We start from the raw sequence: 15,157 nt of genomic DNA on the forward strand, positions 1-15,157 counted from the left end.
TGCTGTGCTCTTTTATATTGAGGCTGTAGTGAAGAAGAGAGATTAGCGAGATATCGAGAAAAAACCAATCTGGGCAACGTTCCTATCGCAGAGCTTCTTTCTTGTGTGATTGCTGCAGCCGAACACAGCACAGTCACCATGGCAACGAAGCTCAGTTGACGCATGTGTGTCCGGATACGCAAACATTGCACCTATTCATGTTCTGTGTACTTGTTCAATAAGCAAATACCAACAGCACTGCGCACGAACCACTGAAACGTCCGTGCTTAAATATCAGCGACTGGATGTGTCCACAAGGCGAACGGTGGGCCCAAAGATAGGGATCAGATGTTCTTGCGAAAAAGACCACTGGCATTTTTCCCAAGCTCCGTGACTAACACGACTGTGAACATGGCGCGGCTGCCCCGGCTGCCCCGGCGACGCTGCCGGCACCTCGCGGATCGAGCTCAGTGCGTATCCCCTATGCAGGCTGTCCCAACTATCATGCACCAAGTCTGAGCGATTGCGTTACTCAAAGAAAACCTGTGGGTATTGTTTCCAGCAGTGCATTCGCCACCAGTAATTTTTTCGCTACTTTTTCGCTAGGTAATTGTAATTATTTTCCAACTCGGGAATGCTGTAATAATTAGCAAATTATCAATGAGGCATTTGTAGGAAGAGCGAAGGGACATGTAACTGCGGTTTCTTCAGCTACGTACTAATTGCGTACTAATTTTTTCTGACTGATAAATAAACCCCGCGAATTATCAAAAATACGACGTAACTGTGCACCCACCCGCACCATAAAAGCAGCGCACTCGAACAGGCTCCCTCTGAGTTAGCCAGAACGAAATAAATAAAACGATCGTGATCGATCTATTGTCTTATCTACCCCGCCCCGGCCGAACCAACACGTCGCATTCGGTGTTAGTTGGAAACAAGCTGTGATAGCTGTTGTCTTAGCTAGATAAAGTGCACTGATGGTTCTTTCTTCTTTAAGCCTATCACCACAAAGGCGAATTGACAACGTCAGTGCAAAGGTTTTAATGTTCTTTTTGTCTCGTCCCATTCGCCATGTCTTTCTCTAATGAGAAGGAGGCAAACATGATCTTTGCTTTGGGAGCTGCAAATGGCAACAAGAGGAAGGCCGCAAAGACATATCACTCATGGAAGTCTGGTGGTAGACAAAACACATCGACGATCATCAGAAATGAGGAAAACGTGCGACAAACCGGCAGCTTCAAGAAACAGCGGCGAAGTACTCCATTCCTAGGAGTACTCCAGTCCTAGCCTACGCACGAATATTCTAACATTTATGGCCTCAAACCCTCATGCTAGCGCGCGGGAGATGGCCGTCCAGGCACCACTTTCCAAGTCAGCAGTTTGGAGGATTCGATGGCTCGTCCCTTCACCTGTACCACCTTAACTTGCATCAATGCTTGGAAGACAGGGACCTGCAGAGTCATCTAGATTTCTTGAACTGGGTCCTCACAAAACTCAATGAGTCACTGGACATTTTGTGCAACGTTATGTACACAGATGAAGCCAATTTTTGCAGAAACGGCCAGGTAACTTTGCATAATGCACACTATTGAAGTGACTCCAATCCACACTGCGTGTAAAGCGCACTCAGCACCAGTACCAGTCGTCGTTCATGTGTGGTGCGGAATTTACGCCGGTGCCATTGTGCCCATCTTCTTCGATCCCACACTGATTAGACAGCGTTACGTGGACGAAATCCTTGAAGGAGTGTTGGATGAGTTTCTCAGCGAAGTCCCGCTGTCACATGTTCCACTTCTGTGGTGTCAGCAAGATGGGGCGCCAGTACACAGCAGCTGGCGAGCACGAAACAGAGTGGATGCGACTTTTCATGCGCAATGAATTGAAGGCACGGGCCTGTAAATTGGCCGGCTATGTCACCTGACCTTCCTTCACTCTATTTCTTTCTTTGGGGTTATGTGAAAGATCGTGTTTATATGATCGAAACGACGACGTCAGATGAGCTCACGGGAAGGAGCTCATAGGAACACGTTCTTTAGGCGGCAGCTGGTGTTCAACGGTGCTTACGAAAGCACATATAAAAATGTGTGCGTGCGTGCGTGTGTGTGCGTGCGTGTGTGTGCGCGTGTGCGTGTAGGTCGTGGATAATAACTGCCCAAACTCTTGAATACCAACATTTGACGTAAATTTGGAAATAAAGCTTAAATTGACTCATCCTAATTATTGGGTTATCCATTAAAGAAACTTTTATATGACTACTTAGAATCCTAAATGCAGCACTGCACTGAACGTCGACATTACACGATAGGAGCGCTTCAAACGCGAAATTCGCCTAGCGATTATGGCAAGGGTACTTACAGTTTGTGTGTATATATATACAGGGTGTTTCAGCGAGATTTTAAACATTCTATGCATATTCCATTTCTTTTCCCGTTTCGTCTGTAGTCAGAGTGACGATTCGGTCGCGTTACTTCGGCCGGCTGTTGGGCTCCTTCCGTACAAATATTAAGGTGATGTGCTGTCTCAACGAGAGAGAGATAGCAATGGAGATAGAGTCCGGTTTGCTACTCTACACTGGAGGTGAAGGAAAGGGGGAATAGAAATAAGGAAAGAAGAAGGAAGTGATGACTGTGTGTGCAGTGAAGCACCGTGACACCAAAGTGGAGTTCCATAGCTGGTGATCTGCGTTGATGACATCTGGGACAACCAAAGAGCCAGTGGTTATGCGCGAATAGGAGGCTGTGAGTGAGCTATGGGGCTCACTGGAGACTTGCAAGCACTGAATTAAAAACACCCAACACTTGCACTGCACTTAGCGCTGACGGAGCACACAACTTAAAAAAATGTTATGGGGTTTTACGTGCCAAAACCAATTTCTGATTATGAGGCATGCCGTAGTGGGGGACTCCGGACATTTGGACCACCTGTGGTTCTTTAACGTGCACCTAAATCTAAGTACACGGGTGTTTTCGCATTTCACCCCCATCTAAATGCGGCCGCTGTGGGCGGGGTTCGATCCCGCGACCTCTTGCTCAGCACCCCGACACCATATAGCCACTAAGCAACGTCGGTGGGTGGGTATGCAACTTGCTGAAAAGTACACGAAGGGTATTGATGAGGGACCGAAGCATTACAACCACTTTCCGGTCTTCTTCAGACAATTTATCGGGAGTCGGTGATGTGGACTCCTTCGTGGTGCGCTGTATCCTTTGATGTGACTGTGCCTCCGGCTGTTGCTCCGTCTGTGGCATTGGCTGTGACATCGGCTGTGGCCTCGGCTGTGACACCAGCTGTGGCTTCAACTGTGGCACCGGCTCTGGCCCCGACGGTTGTGGCGGGAACTGTCGCTTTGGTAGCGCGGACCTAGCTTCAGTGTTGGTGTTGTGTGGCACGACCTTAGACTCGACTCCGCCAGGCCTATGGGGCAGAGGAGGAGGAGTTGTCGGATGTAGCGCGCTCTTCACGGAGTCATCTGCGTTCTTTGAAGTCGGATGGCATCGGGAGCGTCGCTTTCTAAGGGCCGCAACAGCTTCCCGACGAGAAGAACGGTCTCTCACCATCTGCTTCTAGACCTCCCTTTCCTTCTTCATTTTGGCACAGTCATTTCAGGTAGCATCATGGAACCCAATGCAATTGGGGCATTTGAGAACCGTGGCTACACAAGAATCTGCAGCGTGGGACTCTGCGCAGAGCGAGCAAACTCTCGTGTTCTCGCACACAGCGCTTGCGTGCCCCAGCTTCATGCAATTGCGGCATGGGAGTGGCCTTCGGATAAATGGTCTTACGGGGTGTCTAAAGTGGCCCACTTTGACGTGTGAGTTAAGAGATTCGCCCTTGAAAATTACCTTCACACAGCGGGATGCGCCGAGACGAGACACGTGACTTATGGCAAAGCCATCAACGGCTGGCTTCACTATATATAGGCAATAGCGCTGGAGATGGAGACATTCACGTCGTAGATGACACCAGTAGTGGTGTCACTGTCCAGAGGAATATACGAGCGGACCTTCATGTCGCCAAGTTCCGTAAGTTTGCTAAAAGTTCGCAGCGCAGTCTGATGTACGACGTCAATTGCCAAGATATATTTTAGTGTGTTAACTCTGAGGTCAGTGACTTGATTTGGCGTCATTGCTTCAAGGAGCATCCAGACAAACTGTCTGTTGAGTCACCTCAGGTTGTCGGTACCGCTGAATATACCGCAGTTAGAGGTCATATGAGGGGGGGAGGGCTAAAAATGTCTCATTGGCACTTCGATAATTAGGACAGCACTTCTCGAGTTAGCAAATTAATTACAATTACCTAATTAAACATAAGTAAAGAAGAAATTACTGGCGGCTACTGCACTGCACTGTAAACAATATGCACTACAGTTGCTTTGAGTAATGCAATTTCTTTTTTTTTAATCTTTGTGCATGATAGTTGGGACACCCTGTATATGCTCTGAGCTTATTTATTCCTTTAGTTTTATGTATACATTGTAAAATTTGCCGTTTCTTTCTTGCTAATTATTAGAATATAGTTTTAGCTGATCCTTTGCAGTCCATTACGATCAGGCGCGTGTGCCCATTCAGGCTGCACAAACACTCCAAGTGGAATCACTACTCAGCGTGTGCGAAACCGCAGTCCCGGCACACTTATCTCAAACGTGAAATAATGCAGTCCACTGCGGTCTAAGCACGTTGAGTGTGAACAGAGAGGACAGCAAGCGGAACCATGGAAACAGCAGCATGCATCATACGGCTTCTTAAATTGCAGTCACTGAAGAAAAAAATCTGAGGACACCTATGCACTTATGAGTTGTGAACGGGAAAGCATTAATGTCCAATTGAACGCTGCTGAGCCGTCCTTCGAGTTTTGCGCAGCGAGTAATGTTGTCGAGTTTTTCTGCGCGGCATATTATTTATTTTTGCGATTAAATTGGTGCGGGCTATTTATTTTTGCAGTTTCTACGTTCTCACCATGCTACGTGGTCGAGTACTTTAAGCGCATCGAATTCCAACACAGGGGCAGTGCGCATTGCACGCGTTCTGCTATGGCTGAATGCGGCGCTGATCAAGAACTCGGCCTGCACATGCAAGCCTTAACGGAGCAGAGCGGGCGAATAAGAATACCCGCTGTCACGTTAGCGCGCCAGATGTTGTGCGAGGGGACAGTGCATCGCCTCAACGTGCCCCTGCCTCTTCGCTCGTTTTGCTGCGTTCTTCCGCTCCCTTACTTCGTCTGCGGTGTACTGGCCTGGACGGTGTTAGGATCGGCCTGCAGCTATTTCAACCCGCTGCAGGTGCGTCGATCAATCTGGGGTGGTGGCGCCCTTCAGAGAACCAGCGAGGACAGCGCTAACCAACCGTGAACTTCCTTTGGAGAACTGCGGACTACGGCAGCTCTGGAATGTAGAGGCGCCGGCTGGGTTCGGGTGTGACTACCTGACTACGGGGCGCAGGACAATGGATACCACGACTGCGCTGCAAAGGTCGTCGGCCCTCGGAGAGAGCACTGAAACCTGTGCGGCATATGTGTGGGTAAAACCCCTACCCCCTTCACTCAAAGGCGACCACGAGGACTTTCTACGATGACGTCGAACGATGACGCCGAGCGGAGTGGTTATAAGCGGCTGTTGTCGGCTGCTAGTGTGTGCTCGTTGTCGTGCCCGAAATGTACTCGTGAGCTGTGTGCTCGTTTTCTGTATGCGTCATCTTGCGGGCTCCATTTGGGAGTCACGCTAGACTGTAGATGTATCTCATGTTCAAATGTAAATACTGCAAATAAACCCTGTTCACCTAGTTCCTCCCGAGTTCTCTACGACCTTCAGCCCGACACCAAAACCTTACAACGGCCACGTTTCGCTACCGCCGAAGTTGCGGCCGCCGCCGATGTATACATAGGCGCTTCAGACTCCACAGCGGTACACGTGCTGCCCGAGCCAGCAAGCAGCGGCAGCCTACGGTGCAAACGCCACGTGCCAGCGACGTCCTGCGCGAATAGAGACCGAGGAAACAGAAGCGGCCACCAAGGCCAGCAGGCGTGCGCAGCAGCTAAGCCCAGTGGGGGTTAAAGAGAGGCGGCGATACCCTCTACAATCGTGCAACACCTGGAGCGCTAGCGCCGCACAACGTGTTCCGTTTCGCCTCATCTGCTCTGTTAAGCGGCGCTCGTGACGTGGCGTCGCAGCCAATGGGAGTATAGCTACTGTTTCGCTGCTACAGACGCGGGCTTTTTGGCTCAGTAGACCATTTGACGCTTTCGCATCAATAAAATAAAATGACCGCAAGTATAAACCACACCAGCGATTATGTAAAGGAATGCCGAAATACACATACAGCAATTCCGTACAATTAGTGTTGCGAATCAACCCTATGAAACGACCTTTGTTTTGAATGCACAGTAATCTTTCCTTCTGCCGCAACCCCTTCAAGTCCTGTCAGCGCTGTCCTCGCAAGCCCCATCGTAAGTTATACCAAAGGGTTCATTGAACTGGCAGCGCTGGTGAAGTTGTTTTTAGTGCGTAAATTTTTGACTACGGGTCCATTTGCCGTCACGAACCCTGCTGTAATGGCGGGCTGCACAAATAATTCGCTTGCTTCTAATATACAGCAGCACTTGACTTTCTGCATCGTTGAGCTTGTGGTGCTGGTAACAGGCAATGAAATGCGATAGCTCAGGACGCCATGAATGCCGATCAAACCAGGTACACTCTCTCAAAAGCTGGCGCACATTTGATTACTCTGAGCAGGGAGTCTCATCTCTCTCGCACCCTTGTTACACGCTCTATTAGGTGCATCCGTGCAGTGGCTCCGAGGGCAACGCGTGGCCAGGTAAAGAGATGCACATACAACCGGCTGACGTGCCGCACAAGTGTTTGTGCTCTGATACGGGCACTAGGTGCGTCTTTAGCGTTCTGTGTACATGAGAAGTGGTCATATGATGGCCTCAGAATTTCCCAAAGTAATCCCTATGAAGTTATCAAGACCACTTGTATAGAAAGGCCTTTATAGTTGTTCCAAAACTGGACCTATGGTTGGCTGTCGCAGAGGCGGCGGCGTTTCGGTCCGTGCTAAACTCGTGCCTACGATCTGCTACAGTGACGGCTGTTGGCGGGGCTAAACGAACAACTTCTTGCTGTCGTCACCTTGATGCAAAATAGGACACTGAGAAACGCGTCTATTGGAACACTTCACGAGGCGTGTTTCGCTTGCTGCCACTGATGAAACCATTTTCGCCCTATGCGGCGTCGTTATACGCTTTCGACAACATATAATAATGCAAGAATGCAACGCAACACTCAGTTATAACAACAACAAAATATATGCTTTATTGATACCGGAATCCCTTTAAAAATGTTCGAAGAAATAAGCGGTCGGTTAGACACACACAGACGCAATATCCGCCTCTAACAATTCCACATATACACTTCAGTTCACTCATTAGGGATCACAGGGTCCACATGTTTACGCTAACATGCGTGGGTCACACCTCATGAACAGCCATAACAGAGCGGTAATTCGCGACAGAAACATATAGCAATTGATTCACAGTGCCGCGACACAATATAACAAGCAGGCACAAGTGTTGCTTTGCGAGTCATCAGCAACAGCAAACGCCCCGCAACGTTGACTTGCATAGCAGATACTTATAGACGTACACACGTTCAGATATGCGAAATCGACGCTTCACTGCACGAAAATAAAACTCCTCACAAGAGAGACACAGGCACAACAAGTTTAGCGCTGAGTGTGCTACCGTTTCTTCACGGCGGGTCACAAAAGAGGGGTGCTACGCTCGGCACTCAACAGGAACGTTATAAACACTGAGAGACGACACACGTCATTTTAAAGTGTTTACTGTACCTTGCAGAGAAGCACTTCGTGGCATTAACCGGACCAGGAAGCGAGTTCACGCACAAGGAAGATCCGGATACTGAATACGGCCGCTCAAAGAAAACGACACGCATCAAGGAAAAGCACGCCCACTGATGACAAGATCGCAGCAGGCATGTTTCCCTTTTTGTTCTTTTATATGAGAACAAAAATAGCAAGGGCTTTTGTCTTTTCCTGCGCACAGCGCAGATTATAAAGCCAAGGAAATATAAGCTGTTCGAATGTAAAAGACCGCACCCTCGCACGGCCAGAAACGTATGCACAATTGGTCGGAAATATACAAGCACACTAGTGAACCACCAGCACAGTAGCGTCAGCATACCTAGAAGAGCTAGACCTAGCTCCCAATGTTTACTGCGACAGCAGTTAGCACATATGCTTTAGTCATACATACAGAAAAATAGAAACAACTGAAACTAGCCCTATATTGTGTTCTTGCAATGATCACCGTAGACTTTCAAGCAGGAAGCTTCGATGCACATATATTTGCAAGTAACGCTTGTTCAGAGTATGTGTACACATACAATACTTGAACCTAACTATAGGCTTATCTTTCAAATTTCTTTTGTCGACGCTTCGGTTGATGCTTAGTTTATTCTCAAAACACAACTGTCTCAATAAACAACACTTTCTAGCCGCGCTCTCACTGATTTTGAAGATATCTTAAAGGTGAATATGTAGCGAGTACAGATACATTCTTGAATACTACGGCTGCTGTGAAAATTTCATCGTCACCGCAGTGTAACTGTGTTATTGGTTAAGCGGACATTAATAATAAACATTGTTAGTAAATAACTGTGAGTAATTAGCTTGAATGCGTCAACTTTCTATTGCTTCCTTTGTTTCATATGCATCTATTACAGTGTTCAAGGTCGTACTTAGGAAACGAGCCCATTCCATAAACGTTTCGTACGGAGAACACACTTCAAAATTGACTATCGACCAAAATCACTAAAGAATATGGTGCACAAACGTTTCGACAAGGATGCAACAAGGAAATGCCGACGTGCGCATACTGGCGCGCGACGCCGTACTATCCCACCCACCGGAACTGATAAGAATATACCGGCGGGCTGTCTGCAAGGTTTGAGTACGGTGGGCATGTAGTGAAGAGCAGCAAGATACTTCTTCACGCATATCTGTCGCCGTTGTTACTTCAGCACGCGCTCAGGATCATGTAAACAGAGGTCGCTGCGGCCTTTCCATGCGCATGGGCAACGTGAACTCTGGGCACGATGACACAAGCGCGGCAGTCCTCACGTTAAATTGGGGAGGGTAAAAAGTCGCATAGCGAGCTATGTTCCCTAACTTGCACTGTCAGAACTCCAATGGTTTTCGGTATTCAAGGCCTTCAAAAACGCGATCCTTCCTTGAATGTTGCACTTGCGTGGGCCGTAGATAATGATTGCCCAAACTCCTGAATACCCACATTTGACGTAAATTTGGCATTAAAGCATAAACTGACTCATCCTAGTTATTGGGTTATCCATTAGAGAAACTGCTGGATGACTACTTAGACTCCTAACTGCAGCACTGCACTGAACGTCGACATTACAAGGTAGGAGCGCTTCAAAGGCGAAATTCGCCTAGCGATTATGGCAAGGGTACTTACAGTGTGTGTGTGTATACATACAGGGTGTTTCAGCGAACACTTTCAAAAATCTTTAAAAGTTGCCTGTGGCAGATATCACAATTATACTTCATGAGCTGGTCTACTCGAAGCGCCGGACAATACTTTCACAAAAAATTGAGATGCGAAATCGACCAATAATTAAAAATTAATTAAGTTTGTAACTAATTACATTATGGCCCATATTGCAATTTACAAATTCTAGCCGTGGCGTTCGCAAGGCGGATCCACTTGTAACAAATTTTCAAGATGACACCAGTTTCAAGATATAAATTCCCGAACTTTGCGGAGACGTGCATTGGCGTTCCAATTAATTTGCTAATAAAATGTAGTTTCATGCACTGAAGCACACAAGTAACTGGAACGCCACTGCATTTGTCCGCAAAGTTCGGGAATTTATATCTTGAAACTGGTGTCGTCCTGAGAATTCGTTCCAAGTGGATCCGCCTTGCTAAGTCCACTGCTAGAATTTATAAATCGCAATATGGGTCATAAGATAATTAGCTAAAATGTTAATTAGTGAATTCTTGTTAATTTGTCGATTTTGCATTTCAATTTTTTGTGCAAGTAGTGTCCGCTGCTTCGAGTAACCGGCTCATAAACTGGAATTGATCTAGCTGCCACAGGCAACCTTTAAAAAATTTGAAAGTGTTCGCTGAAACAACCTTTATATATATATATATATATATATATATATATTTAAGAACACCTCGGCGGTATTTTGTGCAAGATTAATTATTTACATCTATGCGGCAGTTTCCGATAAGCCTTCGCGAGAACTGCTTGCCAGTGATTCGCTTCTTGCTATAAATTAAATCGTAATGCACTGAGGGAAATAAAGATAAACTGTTCAGTATAAGAAACATGATAAGCTCTCGCAGGGAATCTTAGTGAACTGAGAGGTCCGTCTGCTCATCATCTCTGACCTGAGGCGGGACCTTCTGCATCACTGGTCCGAGAAGAAAAGACCACAGCGATATTGAAAGAGGCGTTATTAGATTTGTTACTTAGCTTCATTACGTCATTTTATAAAGCGAGCTTTATCCCTTGTCATCCGAACATAATAATGAAGGCAGTTCTTGCAAGCCTGTCAGTGGCGAAGCGAAAAAACCACACGGGAAGCGCTCTGTCGGAGCTGGGATTGTTACCCAAGTAGGCCACGTCGGCGCGCGTTGTTTTTTTTTTCTTTGCGCAAGCGCAACTTCCCGCAATCACTTGCATTTCTAATATAACAGACGCCAAACTTTTAGCTTCATTAGCGGTGATATAACCTGCTGTTGCAGTGGGCCATAAAACATCTCGCGCATAAGGCACCCTGTAACTTGTGACAAGATATAGGAAACTTCGCTTCTGTAACGATCATCGCGCTTTCAGTAATAAAGGTACTTTTTTTTGCTTTTGCCAGACCATGATACACTACCATATAAATGCCCAACTGCGCGTATGCATACATATGTACCGCTTGCGTCGTGTGCCAACTTGTTCCAAACAAGCACTGGAGATTGACCTTATAGGAGAATCACAGCAGCATGCGTCTGTTCGTCATTGTGTACCCACAAGTACTATATAAAATTAAAGGCCAAGTGGACATGGTCCGCTCCGCTTCTTTCGTGTTCGCAGAATGAACACAAAGCCCCATGTACTCTTGCTCGTTGCTGGCATGTTAACACGAGATTAAGAAATTTGTTTTGCAGGTTACTCCAAAGGAGATAAATGTTTCATGGGCCTTTTCCTAACGACTATTGCGCATGGTTGACGTCAGCGTTTACGCATATTTAACAGTAAGGACACACAACGTCTGAACAAGAAGAAAGCATTTAGAAATAACTTTTCTTGTTTCCCAATGTTATTCGATTCTTACTGTTCTTTTCTTGGGCTCATAGAAGCACATCAGCGACGAAGATTGCACATGAACACGGTTCACAGACGTAGCGGCTTGCGAGACTAGTGCGTTTCCAACATTAGGTTTATAATAACCACCACAAATACGTGTTCATATCGGCGATATACCACCGTTATGAAGCCGTTTAGATTGGGCTAGCGCGTACGTCAGCAAAATAAATTTTATCATTAACTCTTAAAATAGCTGTAATGACATTTCCTGACAAAACGCGAGTGTTGCAACTAATCTCTAATGATGATAAAAACACGGGGTGCGGGAAGAACAATGTACCTTTGGCACACAAAGCTTTTGTCACACACTACTACTAGGACTTTCAACTACAAGTCAATTTTACTCTTCTCCGCGTGTATATAGGTGACACTGAGGCAACTATTCAGTGACACCTTTTCAGGCATTTTACTACTAAAATAAATAAATCGTATCTCTAATTTTCGAAGATATCTGTTTACGCTTTGACTCGCGTGAAGGAATTTGAGGACATATGAATGGTCATACCAAGTGGAATCGTAGCCATATCTTTCCTATAAGCCCGAGTCGCTCTGTTGTGGAATCTGTGACTTTTAATATAACCCTATTCTTGGTGTTCTAATTATTATGCTTGTTGTCCTGCGTATAGCATTACTTTTACTGTGACATTAGTCGAACCATACTTCGCTATTTTGAAGCAGTTAAATTTTTCGCTAGCACGTGTGCAAAGCCTATTCCAAACGTATCAACTTCGGTCTTTCGCCAAGTCACGAAAAAACGTGGCGTAAGATGGCAGCGCAACTAATGGCACATTATAATGGCAAGTAGAAATGCAAACGGTAGTCGATCCATCGTTAAAGCAGGAATCATAGCATGGCGGCAGGAAGAGCACGGCCTTAACACAACTCATAATTCATTCACTCAAGTCTTCCATGCCAAGAACTGCCTCTGTTAAGTACTGAGCTTCTCATGTAAAAGATTCGGCGTTAACTGTTAATTTTTGCTAAAATTTCGACACATTCAAATGAGTAACTATAACTCCACCATGTTTTCGCAAATAAACTTCACGACCGCCATTCACAGTGCGAGCCAATACTTCTCTATGAGATTCTACACAAAAGTGAGTGAGTAGGAAGTCAGAAGCGGAGCACAACTCATACCCCTGACACACGAGCACTCAAAAGGTCTTTTAACTATATAGGGAACTGGAAAGGCGTTCACGCTAGGTCACACACGACAAATATGAATACATCCTTTTATGCAAAGGTCGCTTGCCGAAAGGGAGATATGCTAACTGATTTATGGTCCCAAGTGTGTAACGTCGTGAACAGCCCTTCAACAACAGAAAACCTGAGGAAACACAATGGTGCTTTATTTATTATTTTCGTGCTTGAAAAAGAAAACAATTTTATGCTTATGAGTGAGGGACTTTGTCTGGAAGTGAATTTTTACTACAGTGATACTTTCAAACAGTCGTAGCGGTTGCCACAATTATGATCGCCACCGTCACGTCATATTGGCAGTTTCGTTGCGCTGCAGGCTTGCTCCATATTCGGCTTACATGGGGCAGCATAATTCGCATGGTCGCGTCGAAAGTTCCGGACCATAAGCGAGGCTAACCTTTGCTGTGAGAAGACTAAAATTAATTGACCATTTTTTCCATATATTTTGCGCTGACTAGATATACATTTTTTTTTACATTTTGTCAGTTTCAGTTTAAAAAGTAGCGCCACGTGTTTTGCTGCGCTGTGCCGCGCGTCAGCGGCGAAACTCCTTTTCCCAAGGGGACCTACAGCCGGAAAGTGGTTTACTTCGAAAGACTTTAGTTGTCAGGGGTGTCAGGCCGAGTACTTAACTTCAGCTCGCTTTAGGTTGCACAGAAAAAAGCCAAAAGCGCGAGCACGCATGGAAACATCCCGCTTTGAATTATTCTACCTGCTACTATTCAACAAGTGAAATAATAATGCCGGAAAAGTTGTATTTATCCAAAAGCGAGATCAACCTAAAAATTGAGGCAGAGGTGAAAAACAAAGCATCAAGCGGCTTCTTACATGAAAACGTTAGTACACGGTAAGGTGAGCTAAACTTGAGCTACGCGCACGGAAAGCAATGCATACAAGCGAACGGAGAACGCTCGTCAGATAACTCTCGTGGACAGAGAGCTCGCGCTAGTTTTAAAACATTTTTTTTACATCTCTCACATTCCGCTCGAAGCTACTCTCCAAATCGAGAATGGTAATCGCGAGCCATGATAATCGTCACACCTTAGACAAGAGATAAACTCTATTTGCGAAAAAACAATGACAAAAATAAAAATAATATATTTGGCAGCATACTATAGATCATCTCGTTCCAGCCTTTGTACCGTGACCAGATAACTGGCAATGCAAGCTGGCTCAGAAAAAAATCACATGCAATGCAGCCGCTTTGACGTTTCCGAAGCTTCCCGGCCGCAGCTTCGAAAAACCGCGGTCCATTACTTTCCCCGTGGCTCATGGGCGCTGGCCGTCTGCTACAGAGAGTGATATACCCTGAATCCTATGAAACATTCGGAGTTTGTCAAGCGTTGCTGGCAGGCGCCCATGCGCTAGACGCCGTGCCAACACTTCTCGCCCCATGGCCACTGCTCTTTGAGGGGCGGGAAGTCGGACAATGGAGCGTCGGCGCTCGGAAGCGGAGAAGTCCAGCCGCACGTCGTCCCGGTCTGTCCAATGGTGACGGGTCGAGGACAAGGCGCGAAGAGTGTCTTGGATGTTTGAGGCAACACGGTGGCGGTTTCGCAGATGAAACGGCAGCTTCCGATCACGATAGCCGAATATGTGAAGCGGGTGTTTAATCAGAGCGGACAACACTTGGCGACGCTCCGCAGGTAAGGGAAGCCTGTGCCGAGTCCTGAACCGAATAGAGGGACGCGCATGGTAGTCGCTTGCCCAAGGTACTGTAGCAGGTGCTTGCCCGGATGTGGAAGTGTACTTTTGCTCTTTGTCGTTGACATTTGGTGCGCGGCCTCCTGCAGCGCCACCATAACCATAGTTATTCCAATTATTCATAGACGGCGAGGCAACCTTGGGATGACTATTCTTGTGCGATGAATGATGCGAAAAGTGATCGGAAGACGATGATAATAGCCCGCCGTTATTGTCACTTGGCGAGTGTTGGTACGTGTGATGGATGAAACTGTCAGATGAGTTCATTTGAGCACTATTGTGAGCATATTGCGATCCGTTGCTCGAGAAGGAGTCAAGTTGCTTCTCAGTTTTTTCAGCCGAAGACTCGATAAGTGTTTGATCCCCCGACGACGACCGAGTCAACTCCGGCGGCTTCCGTCTGTGATTCGATGTCGAAGACCTTGGGCCATCGAGGTCGAAGGACGACAAGTAATGCTTGCAGCATTTGATATTAAGTAAGCGGGCAGGAATGCGCCCCAAAGGCGCTGAGCAGAAAGAGTTGCGCAGGGACCGGGACAGTCGGCGGCGTCGCGCTTCCGTTAAGCAACTTTGTGTGCAAGGCGCGGCACTGCGACGACTTCCTGCGCAACTGTTTTTCCGCTTCTTCCTGGCCGGATGCTAGGGGTTCACTTTGAAGCGACCACTGCTGCCCTCGTAAGGGGTAACCACCTGCAGAATGTTCTTGCTGTGACCGAAGTGCCGGATCCTGTAGACGCCAGGTGCGGCATCTTGCGGGATTTCCCACATAACTGTCGCCTCGCTGTGCCCCAGGATGGCCGAAGTGCGGCGCCAGTAGAACCTGCATTTGCAGAGACAGCACAGCGTCAGCAATGTTTCTGCGCGCATTGATGTATAC

At 46.8% G+C, this 15,157-nt stretch overlaps 1 protein-coding gene across 1 annotated transcript in view; it reads right to left on the reverse strand.

The window, feature by feature from the left end:
- Nucleotides 1-7,257: 7,257 nt before the first annotated feature.
- The window catches only part of CDase (neutral ceramidase), a 130,758-nt gene continuing 122,858 nt past the window's right edge, over nucleotides 7,258-15,157 (reverse strand). The window contains exon 18 of the mRNA XM_075699311.1: nucleotides 7,258-15,100. Coding sequence (XP_075555426.1) covers nucleotides 14,920-15,100 — 181 coding nt within the window. The 3' untranslated portion in view covers nucleotides 7,258-14,919. The remainder of the gene's footprint in view (nucleotides 15,101-15,157) is intronic.

Source organism: Dermacentor variabilis, chromosome 1 (assembly GCF_050947875.1).
Source record: "Dermacentor variabilis isolate Ectoservices chromosome 1, ASM5094787v1, whole genome shotgun sequence".
In the NCBI taxonomy this organism is placed as follows: Eukaryota; Metazoa; Arthropoda; class Arachnida; order Ixodida; family Ixodidae; genus Dermacentor; species Dermacentor variabilis.